The sequence below is a fragment of the Odontesthes bonariensis genome, chromosome 18, assembly GCF_027942865.1.
Source record: "Odontesthes bonariensis isolate fOdoBon6 chromosome 18, fOdoBon6.hap1, whole genome shotgun sequence".
In the NCBI taxonomy this organism is placed as follows: domain Eukaryota; kingdom Metazoa; phylum Chordata; class Actinopteri; order Atheriniformes; family Atherinopsidae; genus Odontesthes; species Odontesthes bonariensis.
Window position 1 is genome coordinate 12,752,220 of NC_134523.1, and position 19,276 is coordinate 12,771,495.

At 43.0% G+C, this 19,276-nt stretch overlaps 3 protein-coding genes across 3 annotated transcripts; 1 reads left to right on the forward strand and 2 right to left on the reverse strand.

Annotated features, from left to right (window-relative positions):
• Positions 1-859: 859 nt before the first annotated feature.
• Positions 860-8,804, forward strand: adnp2b (ADNP homeobox 2b). Its single transcript, XM_075449413.1, has 4 exons — positions 860-1,143; positions 1,849-1,969; positions 3,876-3,980; positions 4,926-8,804. Exons 2-4 carry the CDS (start codon positions 1,862-1,864, stop codon positions 7,782-7,784), a joined length of 3,072 nt encoding a protein of 1,023 aa, XP_075305528.1. The 5' UTR covers positions 860-1,143; positions 1,849-1,861; the 3' UTR covers positions 7,785-8,804.
• Positions 8,805-10,148: 1,344 nt separating this feature from the next.
• ggcta (gamma-glutamylcyclotransferase a) lies at positions 10,149-13,039 on the reverse strand. The gene is made up of 4 exons (XM_075449414.1): positions 12,586-13,039; positions 10,955-11,100; positions 10,735-10,867; positions 10,149-10,578 (listed from the first exon to the last, which is right to left on the reverse strand). Exons 1-4 carry the CDS (start codon positions 12,700-12,702, stop codon positions 10,453-10,455), a joined length of 522 nt encoding a protein of 173 aa, XP_075305529.1. The 5' UTR covers positions 12,703-13,039; the 3' UTR covers positions 10,149-10,452.
• An 851-nt stretch (positions 13,040-13,890) lies between these two features.
• Positions 13,891-19,120, reverse strand: snrpd1 (small nuclear ribonucleoprotein D1 polypeptide). The gene is made up of 4 exons (XM_075449497.1): positions 18,994-19,120; positions 18,310-18,386; positions 17,338-17,529; positions 13,891-14,033 (listed from the first exon to the last, which is right to left on the reverse strand). The coding sequence occupies exons 1-4, from the start codon at positions 19,005-19,007 to the stop codon at positions 13,957-13,959; spliced, it is 360 nt and encodes a 119-aa protein (XP_075305612.1). The 5' UTR covers positions 19,008-19,120; the 3' UTR covers positions 13,891-13,956.
• Between the last annotated feature and the right edge of the window lie 156 nt (positions 19,121-19,276).

Genomic DNA, 19,276 nt, shown 5'->3' on the forward strand with positions numbered 1-19,276 from the left:
TCTGTTAAACGACGATCAAGCAAAGATCTGATGTATGCGTAAAGACATTTGCCATTTGATAAGATTTTATAATGACTAACTGAATTACTGCCCCATTTGGTGTGGATAAATGTAATAGCTAGAACAAGGAGTAACGCTCCACTTTAACTTTGATGAATCATCACTTTTTCTCAAAACAAGCTGACATCTGTAGGGGTCAACTGATACAAACAGAGAGGTGGCTTGGGCCTTCCTCAACTTGCATGGGAAATAACATTTTTAAGAGGGAAGGTGTAAGCGTAAATTTTATAATGTGAAATATGTTAGAATTCTTTGTTACCAATTGGTGTAAGTATGCATAAAGCTCAAATCGCAGTTCGTATGTAGCTAGTCATATAGGCTTTTGTTGTAAATGTAAAACAAAAAAATAAATGAATAAAAAGGTTCTGCAATTTCTACCATGCTAGCCAAAATACATCTAACCCGTCAATCTCTTAACAAAATGGTGGTCCAATGTAATTGGCTTAAAAGAGTTGCATGATATGACATCACAGCAGAAGGACCACCCATTTAGCTCATTTTTTCGATAGCTCATTGGTCAAGCTTAGTCATGTAACCATGTGACTGACAGGGCTCGAACTAGCCACGCCCCCTGGCTAGCTATTTGTTATAGAATAAGAAAAGTCAATTTATCAAGTGAGGTTTTGCATTGAATTCAGAAACTGAGCTATAAAACACACCCCATAAACAGCGTGGAACAATGCTGACTCTAATAGCAAAAGAATAAAAAGTTATACAGATTTTGGAATGGGAGGCCTCTCATTGGTCAGTTTGTGCAGTATGCAAATTCAAGCGGCTACGTCAGATCCTGAACTTGAGCGCCATTTTTTTCCTCTACTGGGGAAGAAAGGGACAAAAGCTGAACCAAAAATAACTCATCTGTGGAGTCCGCTCGCTATCATTGCTGTTCATATTTAACGACAGTCGTCATACAGCGGCATGTATAGGCTGGGGATGCTGCTCCGATGAGTCTCTGTGTGCAGCAGTGGCAGCAGACGCAGCTCACCCACACACAGTTGCGGGCCGGTGGAAGTGGGGAGCGTTAGCTCTGCCGGAGGTGGCACAGCGACGACTAACGTTAATCTACGCTGAATATTGAACGAGGTAAATATTTGTGAGGAGGCTGTGGGCATTCTGAAGCAGGAAGATGCGCTGTGACCGGCTTAGTGACCCGGCATGTTGTTGTCAGCGTGGTACGAGGGGCTCGTTAGTGACTACATTGTGGCTGGCAGACACTCTTTAGTGTTAGCATGGATGGCAGTTTGGTGAAGGGACAGGTTTAAAGTTAGCAAGTATCCAAGTCCCACACTTTGAGTTTACTGTGAATAAGAGACTTAATAGCTGGTACGTCCTGAGGAAAGCAGCAGTTGCATGTTATTGTTTTGGTTTAATTGGTAAATTAGAGCAATGCTTGTGCAGACATATCCATGTGCAGCCATGCTGTGCTTGACATCCTGGTTATTGATTATTTATTTATCTGCACTATAATTGCGAGCAAGTCATCATTACATCTCTATATGTTTTCCTTTTTTAACATTGTGATCCCACTGACTGGTGATATTTCTGCTGTTATATGCTGCTTACTTAAATATACTTCAGCCATTGACTCCACACAGTGTGTGGTGTTTCCTTTGTTCCGCACAGAGTGGTATTTAAAGTTAAATTTAAAAGTGGAAAACACAATGTCCTCCATGTTGGCAAATGTTGCACCAAAAATCTACAGAACAAGATCAATTCTGTTAGGTGTTTGACGGCTGCATAATTTGTCACTGCTGCAGAGTAAATAGATTTTTTTTCTTCCTTCATAAGGCTTGTGAGAATCATGTATCAGCTTCCAGTTGGAAATATTGAAAAGATCCGAAAGGCACGTAAGGCTGTGAAAAACATCTTAAGTGAGATCGGCCTGGAAGACTGTCAAAATATGCTGAAGGTACGTGCTATCTGGGATTTCTCTGCGATTTTGGGTTTGACCTAAATTATGTGACGAGTGTGAGTCTGTATTATCTGTATGTGATAGTTCTCTTTCTGTTCTGATTTTCACTAAAACACATGTAAACATAAAACCTACATCCTTTTTCTTTCTTTTTTATTATTTTGTTACTATTTGCATGCAGATGTAGTGAGGATAAAATCTGACCTACAGTAATTGAACGGGTTAGTTCATTCACGTACTGTATGTTAATTCTAGTTGTAGCTGTGTGCCTTAAACCTTTGTTGTTTCCCATGACCAACAGGACCAGGTGAGTTCTGTTGGAGTCTGGTTGTGTATAAGCTTATGAGAAAATCGCCTTAGTTTTCCCTTGATGTAACACTTTGTTAAACATTCTCCTAATGAGTTTGTGGTCTCTGTCGTTTGTCTTCTCCCGCACAGCACGATGCAAATTTGCACATCCTCGTTATTTCCAGGGTAAAAAAATGAAAATAATGCAGGTTATGCTTGTGATCGACAAGCTGCTGCCTAATGGGTATTTATAGTTTTCTTGTGTTCTCGGTCGATCGCACCTATTGCTCCTCTACAGCTTCGCCCATCTATCCAATTAGTCACCTTTAGCGCCATAGAGAAAAAAAAGAAGAAGAGAAAGTGAAGATGGCCAAAGTGCCAAATTCAAGGGTTTAAAACTCTAATCCACAAACCAGCGAGTGCTACCACCATGGCTTTGTCCACTTCTGCATGAGGTTTTTGCTGCAACCATCGGAACACTATCAGCACTAAAACTCCACAGGAACCATTAAGAATTCAGTGAAATGCATGTTAGTTAATGCAATGCTAGTTAAGTGCTGTTAATAACCCTTACAGGTCATAACACTATGACTCAACACTGTTGATTTGTAAGGGCTTCTTAAAAAAATGTTTTACAATTGCTGAAACACTCAAATCCAAAAAGTTTTTTTTACAATCAATTTTACACTTAAGGAGCAAACCATCAGCCCTGATTTGTGCCATTACGAGCACAATGTCTGCCTCACACTTACCACAGTGATTTGTAAAACACTGAGCACTCTTGTGTACGTTAGACACTGAAGTTTGGACTGTCTCCAGGATCTGCAAAGAATTACAGTAAATAAACGTTTGTCAGACTGCAAAATTTGCCAAGTGCAGTTCTTTGGTTGCATTTTAAGACCAATATGGTCAGTGTGGGGCTGCACGGTGCTGTGGTGGTTAGCACCGTCGCCTCACAGCAAGAGAGTTCCAGGTTCAAATCCCCAAATCCCTTTCTGTGTGGAGTTTGAATGTCCTCCCCGTGGAAGCATGGGTTCTCTCCGGGTTCTCCGGCTTCCCCCCACTGCCCAAAAACATGCATGTCAGGTTAATTGGTGTCTCTAAATTGTCCCTAAGAGTGAGCGTGCATGGTTGTGTGTCTCGTCCAGACTGTACCCTGCCTCTCGCCCCATGACAGCTAGGATAAGCTCCAGCCCCCGCGGGCAACCCTAAATTGGATTAAGCGGGTATAGAAAATGGACTTTTGCATCAATGCGACAGGTACTGTAATCAATAGAGCTCTCTAGTTGCATCTTGGCAACAGATGTTCCCTTTCATTCACAACAGCATAGTTGTTCATTTTGACTAGTGACATAATTTGCTCCTCGACTCAGTTTCCTTCATTGAGCATAGATACGAACTGCTATAACTGAAAGTAAACATTAAAATCCTCCGGAAAGGAGGACGTATTGTATGACTGGATTGGGCTGAACTAGTTTTAGCTCGGTGTGGATAATGAACTGGCCGTCGCAGTATTGTTATGTAGAACCTCATGTTTTAAAGCTTGTGTTATTAACTTGGAGACCACGTAGAGTGTGGGATTTTTAAAAAAAAAAAGATATGTGTCCCTATGCAGGATCTCAATGAAAACTCAGAGAAAAATGCAAAAGAAGACCAAACCTTTCGGGAAACTGGCTGGATTGATATCACCGAGGGATACAGTAGCCGACAACAAAAGAAGGTAAATCTGATTCATCTGCAGTTGATGATATTTAATGAATAATTAGTAGTATGGTTGACATTATTGATACTCTCGATCACAAGCCCAGTGTTTACCAGCCCAACTGAAGTTAAAGTTTTTTTTGAAGTGGGGTTGTGTCTTACCTGCACTCTCAGCCTGGAGAACCATAAATAATCCTGATGGATGTTCTCATGGAGGATGTTCTCTGAGAACAGTTCATTTTTCACAGTATAAAATAACTCAAACCTAAAATAAAAATCTTTCTGTCAGGCCTTCAGTTTCGTAGTTTCTCCTCCACAGAAAGCGCCTGATGCAACAAGGACCATAGTCTAGCACCCCAAGACTATTTAAACTGTCTTGTACGGTGATTCAGTGTTGGAGAGGGGGGGTGTTAGAGTATTGTGTTAGTTGAATCTCTATGTCCGACTATGTGTCTGCATCTGTCTAGCTGTCTGTCTTTGTCTACCTTTTGTAATATTATCTTGTCTATCTGATCTATTTGAACAGATTCACATAGTTATTTTGTAAATTATTTAAAATCTTTGTCATCTGCATGCAGTTGAGTGTTTCAGTCTCATAAGCATATGCAGCCCCAGCCCTGCATTCACATCCACACATGTACCACGTGCAGATGGAAAGTTTGTTGAATGGCGTTGTTTCCAAATAAGCATTTTTGGTGCCTTTTTTTAAAAAAAAAAATTTTTTATAAGCATCTACTGAAAGATGTAGCAACCTTTTCAACGAAGCAGAGCTGCTTTCTGTGGAAGAGAATTTTCATTGCTCAACCTCCTGGCTTCAGGCACAGTGAAGAGCGACCTTACAGTGATACGTTATCGTGAAGATCAGATGATGTGCAGATGCATGAATTTTTTAATTTGTGTATATATAAACGGAAACTCTTTTTCAGTAATGTTTTGCTGATTTTTATTGTGTTTTTCTCTCTAGTGGCCTTACCGGTCCCGATCTCTGTGCTGCAACTTGTGCAAGTACTCCTCACACAACATCTACAACTTCAGGAGCCACGTATCTCGTTGCCATGGATATGTTCAAACGTTTTGTGCACTGGCGCCCTGCACTCAGTGCCTCTTCATCGCCCACCCCAAGATTGTCAAAAAGCACATGCTCTTCTTCCACGCCAAACTTCCCGTACCAAACATACAGTTACAGAGGGACGGCACCATATCCGCCCATCGTGGAAACGAGAGGTATCAGTGTCGAAAATGTGGATTTCCAAGCTCCTCCATCTTTGCGATGAAGAAGCACATCATTCTCAAGCACCTGGACCATTTGGCAGAGCAGTACATTGGTTATAGATTACACCAACAAGTGACTACATCCATAAAGATCTACTGCTGTAAAGTTTGCAAGGTGAACACTGGAACACTCGACCAAATGTTGCATCACATGCTAGTCGAACCGGCACACTATTCAGTCAGCACACAGGTGCAGAGTTTGATTTATGAGAACAAGAACTACACAATTAAACCAACAGCTAATGGGAATGGCTTGTTTGTGACATTCCCAAATATTGCTCCCAAACCACAGCAACCTCAGATGTTCACCAGTAACTCTTTGGTCTTACCAAGTAACGGCCAACACGCTGGGACTGTAGTGGCTTTACAGCAGCTACAAGGATCTACAAACCGTACTGCTCTGATCTGTGCCCCTGGAACTAACCAAGCTTTTTTGCCTCCCCAAGCATCGGCGCTGGTGCAGCTTGCTAGTGCTGAAGCTAAAGGTTTGCTCCAGCCTGGTGCCACGATAGCCCTCCGAAGTGCTGTACCCCAGGGGTCGCCTATGATCCAGCTTCCCACGGTGTCTAACATGTCTTTAAAACAGGCCCCTGTAACCTTATCTGCTGCTACAGCTCAACCACGACAGACTCTACAAGGCCAGCAGATTGTTCTTCCGTCAGGACTGCAGGCCAACGTGGCCGCTGGAACTGGGACTGCGCCTAAGCCTACTGTGGTTACACAAAGGGCAACGACAAACCCTGTTGCCCTACAAGGTACCATGCTAACTTCACAGTCCCTGCTGAGCAACCTGATCCCAACCGGCAACAGGGTGAATGGCATGCCCACCTACACTTTTGCTCCACTGCAAGCAGCATTGCCCGTCTCTCAGAGAACAACCACCCCCCTTAAGCCTGTTGAGCAACCGAGTAACTCGGCACCGCAAACCAAGAAATGGATCACATGCCCCCTGTGCAACGAACTTTTCCCCTCCAACGTGTTTGACATACATACAGAGGTCGCACATCAGACAAAATCCTCCACGTCCAGGTCAGAAAGTGTGGCCGCTCGAGCATCATTCCTGAGGAAAATGCCTGATAAAACTGTCAAATGTCTAACGTGCAAAATTCTGCTGTCAGAAAAGAGCGTCTTCCAACACCTGCTGCACGGCCTCAACTGTTTGTACTGCTCAGCTTTGTTCTTTTCAATCAAACAGCTTGCAGAACACGTGAAGCAGCACAATCCCACGAGCAAAGCATACTGCGACTTCCTGAGGCAGAAGTACAGGGTCTACTCTAAAGGTGCTGGAGGAATCCTGTTCCCTTACTTTGACGTGAACACCACTGCACCCAAAGACGTCCTCGGAGACATGGAGGTCAATCTTGCCCTTGTCACTAATTCCCTTGACCTAATCTTTGTTAAGTTGCAGCCCAGCAACCAGCAAGAAATCTGCCCGGCACCCGTGAAAACCCACAGCGCGTACTGTCCCTTCTGCGACCAAAAGTTCCAGCACGAAACCGACCACCTCCAGCACCTGAAGGAGAAGCACTTCGTAGCGCCCACCATCCACGCCGTCCTGAAGACGGAGGCTTACAAGTGCATATACTGCAACGGTGTGTACACGGGAAAGGTCACCCAGCAGGCTGTGATGCTTCACATTCAGCGATGCCGTTGTTCGCCAAAACCGCCACAGCCACCACAGCCTCCAAAACCCCCACCAGTACTGCCACAGCAGCCGCCAAGACTAGCTCAGCAGGTCAGCCAGGCGTCCGGACTCTACTTTCTTCAAGTGCCAAAAGGGATGACTATGGCACAGACTTTAGCCCCAGCTCGTGTGATCTCTGCTGCACGCCCTGCGGAGCCCCCTGTAACGGAGGCAGAGCTGCAGTCTAAGAAAAGGCTGGAGGCTGCACTGAAGCAGGTCATGGAGGCCAACAGACGAGAGCGAGAAGAAAGGGCCGCCGTGCGCAAGAGGCGAGAGGTGGAGAAGCGTGAGCAGGAGAAGCAGTTTCAAGAAAAGCTGGTGCCCTCACCGGAGATCGAGATTCAGAGCGACCCCACGGTCAAGCTCGCGTTGGAGCCCACCGCTGTGGAGCGCCGCTGCAGCGAGGAGCGCAGAGACTTCATATCCAAGTACTTCAACCTGAATCCCTACGCAACCAAACCCGAGACCGAGGAGCTATGCAGGAGGCTGTCCCTCACCAAAGCAGAGCTGGCAGCGCTCTTCAGCAAGAAGCGCAGCAAGACCATGAAGAGTCTCAAGAGGAACTCGACCGCTGTCCTCCTCGGCTTCAACATGAATGAGCTGAGCAAAGTTAAGCACAACCTCTTGATCCCGGAGCAGCAGCCGCCGCCGGCCGAGTCAGCAGAGCAGGTGGGAAACAGTGAGTGTGGACCAGAGCCAATGGATGAAGGTCAAGCGGAGAATGTTCCAGAAAAAATGGGTGAAAGTGGAGCGGAGAAATTAGCCGAAGCAACAGTTGAAATTGGAGCTGAGAAAGCTGCCGAACCGATGGATGTAAGTGGAGCTGAGAAGGTTCCAGCAGGGGAACAAGTGGAGCCGATGGAATGAGTGGAGAAATGTGTGAAAATGGGACCCGGAAACGGCGAATAATGCAAATGTCTGAATTAAAACCAGAAAAATAACCTGCTAACTAATTAATGATGGCCTTTTGTGTAGAGAGTCCTAGGTAAAAGTACCACGCCGTGCAGATGATGCAACATTTCCTAACATACAAGTTGTCATGTAACTAAGGGCAGTTTGTTAATGTAGCCTTCATCAATAGTGCTTCATTTGACCTCGGTATGTTGTTGGTGGTTTGTATTCTAATTTCCATGTAAATGCAATGCCTCGTTGCTGATGCTTCTCTGAAAAATAATGACGATAGACAAAAAAATCTCTTAGATATTCTGACATCGCCTGTTTAGCTGCAACAAGATTTAGCTGGATACAATCTTATCCTTCAACAATGGTTAGACTGATTTCGCCCCTCATTGATGCCTTTTATGTCCTTTATTTAAGCCTATTTGTAAAAAATGTATTTTGTTCACACTTAATATAGAGTCGATATATTATATCAAACTTTGCTTTTCGAATCCACTGTCGTGTTTTTATTTGATACCTGAGACCTTTTCATCGACCCGTGTTTCTTCTTCATCATCTCCCGGAGACCGAGTTCTCCAGAATGTGTACGTTTGTCGTTAAAATTCCCAGTTAGTGAACACTCTGTCGACCCCGTTTGTTTGCATGAGCTTTTGTTTTATTTTCAGAACAAACTATTAATTTGTGCCATTGTGACATCCACAACATTTGCATAGACTCGTGGAAGTTTCCTTAGAGATCCAACACAACTTAAAAACATGTTATTGGGTGTTCCTCACGTTGCTTCTCTCCTCCCGACCACTGTTTTTTGTACTAGTATTTTCTATTCTTCCAAGAGTGTGGAAAAACTGTTGGGTTAGGTAATAAATAAAGTGTATCTCTGTCCTGGGCCACTGTGTTGTAAAGAAATAAAAGTGGTTTTCTTTTACATAAATTATTCCTTTTATTTTTCATTTTCTAAAATAAAAATGTTATCTTCAATTTGTGAAAGCATCCAGAGCCATGTTTTTGTTTTTCACGAGTAGCTGGAAAGCCAGGGTGATGTGCTGGTAGAATAATACAAATCTTTTTGAACAGGGTTGAGATATCACTTCATGGTAAAAGTATCATTTTTAGCATTGCATACTGAAATCGAGTGGTGGTTAAATGTGTTGGACCAGCTGACAGACCAGAACATTAAGCATTTAGACCTATCCAAGTTCACATGCACAGGATAGTAGATTTGCATACTCCACGCCCTAAATAATACCATATTAGGAGCTGTGCTTCCTCACTCCTGTGCCAGGAAGTGTTGAGTCATGAAAATGGCATCAAGGTGCAAAAAGAACAACTTTACGGGCTCTGAGACAGAAGTTCTGCTTTCAGAGATCCAGAAAGGAAAATCTGTCATTTTTAGCAGTGTCAGCAGTGGAATTACGGGACCTGCTAAAGCGAAGAAATGGGAAGCAATTACGAGTGCTATTAATTCTGTGTCACCTGCAGTTCGCAATGTCACCGAAATAAAAAAATAAATGGTTTGATGAAAATGGCTTAAAAAAAACGTCTCGCCATGGCCAGGCGCTCGATGACTGCAGCTAAAGCCGTGCAATCAGTTGTTGCCTCATCATGATGGCACTTTGATGGGGTGGTCCATGAGGGGGGTCTTCTGGCACCACACCTTCTGGTCTGCCTGGGCTGGTTCAGGTGGAGACCCTCGTTCATCATGGCAATATTGCGCCATGAACGAGGTATCGAGACACACCCACCTGGCCTTCAGCTCAGTGCGCTCCACGACAGCACGGGGGCTTTGATGCGTATATGTGTCTCATGCTCCAATTATGATTGGCAGTCCAGCCACGGCATGAAAGTCCCGATTAATTTGTACTTGTTGGACAGCGGTGTATGGGAATTTGATGTACCATGTACCATGGCGGATAAACTGATGAGAGTTTTGATGACCAAGAGGAGCGCACGACTCACACAGGACTGGGACACCCCCGATCTGTCTCCAATCTCCTTCTGAAAGGTTCCAGAGGCCAAAAATCCAAGAGTGGTGAGGACCTGGACGTGTGGTGGAATTGGGTTTGATTGCCGTGTTTTTCTCTGGAGTTGTGGCTCTAGCAAGCTGCATATTTGTAGCAGCAGCACAGTCCTTGGGAATCTAAATCGCGATGTCAGCCATTCGTCTGTCTCCACATGGGTATCCACACGTTCTCTTCCAAGAGCCTGACGCACTAAGGCATCTAAAAGTAGGAAGTCAGCCGCTGGTTACGCTTCCCATTGACCTTGTTATATACAGATTCAAATGAACCTTCAATTAGTGCGTAATTTAAGTCAAACAGAATAATGTCAGCATAATTATGGGGTATACTGTATTTATGTTTTTTTCAAAGTAATTAAATATACAATCCATTAGTCAAGTAAACTTGATTGGAATAACAGCGGACTATTTTACAAAACTCCTATGACAGGTCTGTTCGTACCTGAAAGAAAACGTAAAATACGAAAAGATTGGTGAATGCGCAAATTCTCTTAAATCACTCGTACGCACGACTTAAGAACAAATCTGTTCGTACGAACGTTTGTTGCATGAGGCCCATTGTTCTCAGAACAGCCAGCAAAGTTTTTCTCATTTTCAAGCTCAACAAAATTTCAATCTCTACTTCATGACAGTCCCGATCTGATCTAGGATCGACGGGCCGTTGTAGCTGTTGGTTTGAATGGCCTCCAGGCTCTTCAGATACTCCACGGGGAGCCCGTTCTGCTTCGCACCCAGGCATACCACCTTTGTAAGTAAAAAAAAAAAAGCGACATAAATAACTTCAACTCACAAAAATGCTGGTTTAGTTAGTAACATGTAATGAGTGAGGAATAATGTAGCTGCTTTTCAGAATAGGTGGAGTGTGTTGATCTGGATCAGTTTGAGTTTGCAAGCTCGCACCTGTTTGTACTGAGGTGAAGGAGGACTGGCGTGGAAATTGTTCATCTGATACGTCCTGCAGAGCATCAGGCCTTGATCGGTCTCCACGGAGACTTCCAATGGAGAGTACTGTCCAAGGCTCACTCCCTCCTGTCTAAAAGGGCATGGATAGAAAAAAAAAAGGTGAAAATTGGGCCTGTTGAGAGCTAAAGTGATTAACAGACGTGTGTGTGTGTCTTACTTGTCTAAGCTTGAGAGGTTTTCATTGCTCAAAGTCCAGATTACCCCCCACACCTCTGAGCCGGGACAGAACTCAATGGTGGCTGCTCCACCGTGCCATGCACTTTCCGCATGTTTCTCCCACAGGCCAAAGTTCAGCTTGTAGTCCTGTATACACACACACACAGAGGGCTGTGATAGGGGTAGACTGTACAGAGCATCAGACTGTGCGGTGAGAAAACATTTTATTTGTGATTTTTAACGACATCTCCTGTGGGTCTGTTTAGCATTTGGTCGTAACAGCACGATCAGAGCACTGTACACTCAGATCCTGTTGTTTCAGCTGGTTCATCAAAGGAGGGAGTGAAGCACCCCCCCCCCCATACATGGGATGCTCACTTTAAGAAACCAATAATGCTAGGTAGCCAAATCAGCTGTTCCCCATATTATGAAGTCTTTAACCCAGTAAATACTGCTGCACTTATGGAAAACGGGAATGGCTTTATCTAACGGGTATTTGTTTCTCTAATTACTGATGCAAAAGACAGACAGGTAAACTGCCACTTTCAAGTGAATTTAGGTGTATTTTATGCATCTATTTCATCAAATTTGGATTATTGTAATTCTTAATTCACGTGTCTAAGCAAAAAGTCTTTGGAACGTCTGCAGGTTGTTCAGAAAGTTGATGTGAGGATTATAACTAACTCCTCTAAGTACTCTCATCCCACACAGTTGCTAAATCAGCTACGCTGGCTCCCCATCAACTTCCACTTTAAGATACTGACTTTTAGAGCTCTGCATGGATAGGTGCCACCGTGCATCAGTGAACTTTTACATCCATGCACCCCCCAGCAGTTAAAGTATCAACAGTACATGCTGCCTGGCTATTTACGCACTAGGTATACACTACACTTAATTAATATCAAGGTGAAGTTGAACATACTAAAAAGGGTTGGTGAAGCACAAACTGCACATGGTTCAGTAGTTGGACCATGACTAAAACAAACATATGTGGACAACAAGGTTACAACTACAACAGCACTTATAGAGCGGAAGAACGTGTAATGAGCAGATTTTTAATGATAAGTTTAAAGAATGTTGCCTCATTCCTTCAGATTCCCGGAAAATTACAATTTAGTTGATTAGTGGTAGATAAAATGATATTTCTGGCCTTGGAAAATAATTAGTCTCACGTACTACAGTGCACTGTTGCTATAGTAACCGCTCTTGTCGGAGTACTCAGATTTAGAAAAGTAGCTGGTTTTAAATGACAGCACTGACTACTGTGACCAGAGTTAAACCGACATATGTCAAGTTAACCAGAAAGTAGGATAGTCCATGTAGACTGCTGAAGGCTAACAGAGGGATGGCCGCAGCGAGAGCACGCAGTTTTCCCTCCGTAAGTGTGCCTACTTACACTGAAACATGAAGAAAAGGGCTGGTCTCTGTGGAGCGTTCACCTGCAGCCTTTACAAGAGGAAGTGACAAATATCCCCGCACGCCAAGTAGCAAGCGTCAACGTTACACGAGGAATGAGCGAAATTATGACAGCATACATTTTTTTTGGGAAAAATAAGTACATGTGCTAATTCATGACAGCGATGTTAATTCTATAGGGTGAATCTACACGTTAAAGGTGCTTTATGTACAAACCTTCAGTCGACCTGCAGAGAAAAATATCGCCGAGGGGTTAGCAAGCTGCAGTCTCTCCTTCAACAAGTTACTTCCAAACGCAAAATACATGAAACGAGCACAATTGACGGTTGACATTTTAAAAAAAATATATAATCTCTTCGTGAGGTCAGGTCAGAACAATTTAACAGAGTACACGTAAACTAGCTGCTCATGGTTGATGTGCCAAATGTGGAATGCAGTTGGTTTCAGGGTCAGAGACTTTGGTTTGGCCGCCGGTACAGACCGAAATAACAGCTCCGCTATGACTGGCTGTTGGTCAGTGTTTTTGTAAAGAAAACGTAATGGCGATATATATATTAATTTGATATATCATTGACTGAAATTGTCATATACACTGAAATTCAACACAGCTAGCCCTGGATATATTTAGATTATCTTACGTTTCAGTAGTTACATTTATCAACTACTTCCGGTTCAAAGGCTAACCTACACAGCCGAGGAAATGGCTAAAAACACTGATAACCCCTCCAAAATATGCTGAAAAAAATAAATAAATCTGAGACAGGTGAGGTTGTCAAAGCTTGAGGGCAAAATGCCTTTCGCAAAGTCTTCCCCAAAATACAGGACGCATTTGGTGACCAGTAGACATGAATTTCCAAGAAATTCAATGCCTTGTGTGAAACGGGGTTAGGTGTCACCCAGCGGCCTACTGCGGTACTGCAATGACCGGTTTTCTCTTGCGCGTCGTTTTCTTCTGGTGGAAAACTTCAAACCGAGATTTCATTCAAGGGCCCATTAACTTCACGAACAGAGCAGCACAATTACTGATAAAACTTAAACGGAATCTTCGATCTAATATACAAAATTAAGGAACCATTTCCAATAATGTTTCTAATTATCACAATAACTTACAACTGTTTGCAATGCAGTCAATACATTCTCTTTGGGTATTTGTTAATTTCACCCATTACAACTTTGGAGAAATAAATAATAGTTTTTATCCTTTCCCATTTTACCCAGTGTCATCTCCTACCCCGTTAAATTTTGAGCTGCAGTTATGACAGCCACAGATTCTACACTTATCCAGATAAATGCAATAATTCTCCATTTCCCGTGGAGCATTTCTGTTCAAAGACACTTTTTTCAACATGATTTAGAAAACAAAGTCAGAGAAACGGTAAAACTGGAACTCAATTATGCACAGAGTCAGGTTTATCCTCTTATCAAGGATTTTAATGTACAAAATAACGAAAGAAACAACTAAACGCACACTGAAATTCACAAATCGCTTCCTGTGAGGACAAGTTGGAAAAAAAAAAAAAAAAAAAAAAAAAAAAAAAATCCTGTACAAACAGTGGGATGATGAGAAGCAACTGTATGGCCGTATGATCATCTTCTTGGTCCACCTCGCCCTCGTCCCCTTCCTCTGCCACGTCCTCTCCCTCTGCCACGGCCCCGTCCAGCCACTGAGGAGACAGATGAGCGACAGTCAACACATGAAGATGTGAATTATTAAACATTGAGACCCTAAAAGAGTCAAATCAAGCTGAACGTCTTGTTACATTCTGAGGACGCCTTCCTTTAATCCATATTGGTTTAACATAAAATTCGTGGGCCATATCCTTCACAGAGTCGAGAGCTGAAGCTTTTATTTGATCAATTAATTAGCAGACTAAATATTAATCCACCACTAAAACCTGTGATTTAAAACGATAAAGCAATTTATGCCTTGGAAGTAGAAGGAGCAGTTTGTGGTATTAAGCTGAATCACAACTACATTTCTACAAAACATCTACTGCAAACACACCATTTTAAAAGCACTTTTATGTTTGTAAGAGACTGGATTGGATTTGCAGCTCGTTCTGGCTGCCAATGGCAACACTAACAGGTTATATAAGGAAAGAGGAGCAGATCCACCTGCATGCTGCAAAATATCTAAGTGATGCTACACTCAGCAGCATAAACAAATGTAAAATGCACCTTACATGACTATTAAGTAAAGTCATGCTGTCTTTACTGATCAAATAGTTTGCCATCACGGCCCTTACACTTAAAGTGTCTTTGCCATTTATTCACCTGTTTTCAAGAGTAATTTAAGTCAGTAAAATAGCAACCCCAAAATATGAAGGGAAAAAAAAGCACAAATGATAATGATGACGGCACCCAAGCCAAGCCAAGCCAAGCCAAGCCAAGCCTCGGCCCCCCCCCCCAAAAAAAAGTGAGCATGGCTTAGTTAATGCCAGGCAAGCCAATGTTTTACTAAGATGAATGTTATCTCAACAGATGCTTCGGACTACGGTAGATTCTGTTCATTTTAATGTTATCAGGCTTTATCTACTGAAACAGCAGAGGGAAGCGAGTGTCATGTGACAGTGAAAGTAGAGCCGACACCCCGTCACAACACGGGCTGGGAACAAAGCAATACCTCCCGTCTCTACGGCCTTAAAGGGATACGCCACCCCCAGGCCAAATTAAGTGTATCCCCGCATTCCCGAGGCATAAATAAGTGTGTGGGAGCGTTTTCCTGGCGACCCAGGCATTGTCCGAATCTCACAGCACTGACCACTGCTTGGTTGCGCGTAATACATACATGCTAGCGTCGCCACTCGAAATATTTCGCCCAACGTGAATTAATTTACTTGATTTACCTTCTAATTACTGTGTGACTGGTGTACTTTCACATCGAGTGCAAATGACTGTGTAAACAAGAAGCAAGGCTTGGTTTGCTCATGTCGGTTTGGGAACTAGTTTCCAGTGCGGAAAACACAGCCGAAGCACACTACCCGCTACGTCTTTGGGAATCTCCCCCCCCCCCCCCCGCTGCTACACGCTGGTTTGTTAGAGGAAGTCAGGGGGGTTTTCCGCACTGGAAACTAGTTCCCAAACCGACATGAGCAAACCAAGCCTTCCGTCCCCTCTAGGACACAAAACACCTCGTACACAAATCAGTTTAAAATATGTTATTTCACAGGTCATGCAGAGCAGTCACTGTACATATTGTGGATAGGTCAAGTAATTGAAAACACAGGTAAAAAAACACATATGCTTAAAGTGTACTTTTGACAACTGTACTTAGTACAAAGTACAATATTTTCGGTGATTTAAAATGCGCTTCATTGCATTGTCATTCGTTTTGTCCCGAATAAATACCGCTAACGAGAGAAGTTGTCCTCCTGTGATTCACCGATTCATACGAGTTTTACAAAGCTGCCGTCAACATTCACCACTGACCTCTCATGTCACATAAATAAGCCACGCTAAGCACGCTGTAGCACACCAAAATACATCGCCATTTTCTTTGTAACATAAAGCACTGTTGTCATCTTAGCCATAGTCGGAACTGCTTCGGAACAGCTACGTTAAAGCTACTGTTGTGATCGATAACAAAATGGCATTCCATGTTCATTGCTAGTGCTCGCAAATATGTCTGCTATGGCCAAGCTCAGCAAAGGGTTGACGTTCTTGAGCTAGCTTAGCATGTTTTGCGCTCCTCATGTCCAGGGCAAGGTGACCTAATGTTGTAAGTTTGAATTGTTTACTACAGCACTTACATCTCGCCTCCACGTCAGTCTCCGGGGCCACGAGCAACCAGCTGCTGTATTTTGGATCACTTAGCCATTGCGGGTTGAATTTGCACTTTCCCATCTTCGAAACAACTGACCACCAACTGCCGGGGGGGTTGGCTCACGCGCGCTGTCACTGTCACTGTACTCACGAACTGTCAGGCTAGCCGAGACCTGTGTGCTCATGCTCCATATACATGTTTGCGCGCTCTGTTATTCATGTTTGACGTTCATAGGGGCTGTGGTTCGTTCACGTTTTCTGCGTTGCTCGTAATTCGCTACAGATCGGTTGAGGGGGAAAAATAGACCGTAGAAATTTAAGACCTATGTATGACATTTTAGACCTGTGACATACATTTAAGACCTTTTTAAGGCCTAAAATCGGGGGAATTTTTTAAAGACTTTTTTAAGACTTTTAAGACCCCGCGGCTACCCTGTTCATGTTGGGCGAAATATTTCGATTGTCGACGCTAGCATGTATCTATTACGCGCAACCAAGCAGTGGTCAGTGCTGTGAGATTCGGACAATGCCTGGGTCGCCAGGAAAACGCTCCCACACACTTATTTATGTCTCGGGAATGCGGGGATACACTTAATTTGGCCTGGGGGTGGCGTATCCCTTTAATGTTACAGTGCAACCAATCATTTCAATTAGCACTAAAAAGGTCACATTTACGGCATGTATATATGTATATCTGTGTGGCCCTACATTTGTGAGGAAAGTGAGTTTACTGACTCCACCACAAACTAAAAAAGCAACAGCATGACGCAAACTATCCAGGGATAGATGCACTGTCAGCACTGCAGTGTTGATATATAATGTGTATCAGGAAGGACACAAACATGTGTGCAATAATACTGATATGTCAACCAATTAACTCTGCCTTCACATTTTTTTTCGTCTTACCTGCAACACCAATAAATGTTTTGATCATGAACAAACTATTTAAAGAAATACCAACCCGCTGTCTGATTTTTTTTTTTTAAAGAAAATGGTAATAAAGGCATTCATAAACTTGGTGTTCTTCCTTCCAGTACGATTACATTTTTTTTCCAGGGTTTACTTAACCCAGTCAAGTTTCATTTGAAGTATTTATAAAAACTAAAAAAAAAAAAAGGCAGCTTGGCTCTTTAAATGATCTTAAAACCAGTACTACTTGTGGAGGAGGTCTGGAGTCATGCAGTGAACCTTTTAAACATTCCTTACCTGCTTCTCTCTTTTTGGACTTGATCTTTGGCTCGATGTCGACCAACAAGGTGTCCAGCGGGAGGCTGTCCGGCAGGATGAAGTAGCGGATATTGTTGCCGCGGATACTCAGCGACTCCAGCTGAGTGGGCTCCCTGTTTTTCAGGGTCATTTTCACCGCCTTCAGGTGGGTGTTCATGCTCACATCAACACCTAAAGAAAAGGAGCAGGAGGGATTAAACACCTGAAAATGAACACACTCAACAACAATTATCCACTCAGCAGTCGCCTACTCAAAACTAGGAGGGCAGCAATAGCACAAAACTACAGAGAGTTTATCAGAATTAGCCAAAAATTCGAGACATTTGGCTGATTTTGGCAAACACAGTCACCTGCCAGCTGTGCACTTGTTGCATGTTAAAACTTCAGTAAGTATATAAACCTACAGTGCTCAAAATTACCATTTTTAACCTGTACTAAAAGAGAAAATTTTCACAAACATCAAACTCACCTGCTGTTGTGCATTTTGCAAAAGAGCAGCAAAACACACACCAAAAGTAAAAAAAAATATCTATTACGATTGTAGCATGCTCAATAGCAAATGTTACAGGATTATGAACATCCCACCTTATTAGTGGACACAAAGGTATTTTTTAAACTAGTGATTGCGACCTCCAGTTCAGCACTATGGCCGCACCAAAGTTATATCTATGACCTGTAAGACTTTACCCATACAAAGAAAGACATTCATACGGAGCTGCAGGGGTTTTTCTACTTGATCTCGTTTTTACTGATGATCTAAGGCCCACTGCCCTGTTCCTGAATCACCTGCACATTTCAAACACTAAACATCAGTGACTCTTCCCGTTATTGAGACTTCACTTATGTTTACAGTCAGTGGTTCAGAAAGTACAGCCATTTTGATTTGAGGTGTTTTTTTTTGTCCCTAAACAAGGAGAGAGAGAAGCGGTCAACAAAGCAGTTTTTTCTTACCCGTGATGGTACCATGTACCTGGGTGCCATTCTTCAGTTCAATGGTAACCGTCTCATGGCTGAGTTTCATCAAAAACCTGTAGACAACCGTTGCACAACGTCAGTGTGCGAAAATGTCGACATTTGGGCTCACTATTGCACATTTCTCACATCAGGTCTGATAAATGTAGTAGAAACTAGCCTGGAGCTAACTAGTTAGCCTGTGTTGAATAATGGACGTGTAGAGTTTTGCACCAAAACAAAACTCTGCGGGAATGAGCAACGCTGATAAATATATAAACGTATTCACTAAAAGAAAAATAGGTTAAACAAAACCTTTCAAGCTGTAAAAGTAGCTAAATATCAGATTTTGGACAACTACACTTTGTAGGGAATAGCTAAAGGTAGACCGGGCCTGCGATTTCAATGAGATCCACGTCTCCTACAAATGTTAATTAAAACACATCTTAAACATCCTAAACTTGCGACTACAGGAATTACAATTAATCTTCAAGTGCGGAAGCCAACTTTAGATTTTTCCGACCCAGGTTATAGTAACACCGGACAGCCTCCATTCAATTGAGGCGCTTCCCGCCTGATCACCGTCGCTCCGCTTTCAATCTTAACCCATCCACCTCCACTGCATTAATTTCATCATCTCATCTCTACACAGTCGTTACACCGTAAATTTTCGCTGCCGGTTACCTGACTAGTTTCATGATGGTGATCGGTAGCAGAGTCAAATCCTCCACCGAAGAGAAAAATTACAACGATCGAGTGAAAACACAGGCCGCTGTTGTAGTAGAGACGTTCAGGGTCGCGCTGATTTTACGTCACGACGTGTGGGTGAACAAAGAATAGCGACACTACCGCCACCTATTGGTGGGATGATGAACAGTTTTGTCTATCTTTATGTCAAGTGAAGTTTTTTAAACATTGCTGGTTAATTTAGAGGATTCAATTTTAATATGTTGTAATGAACTTAATT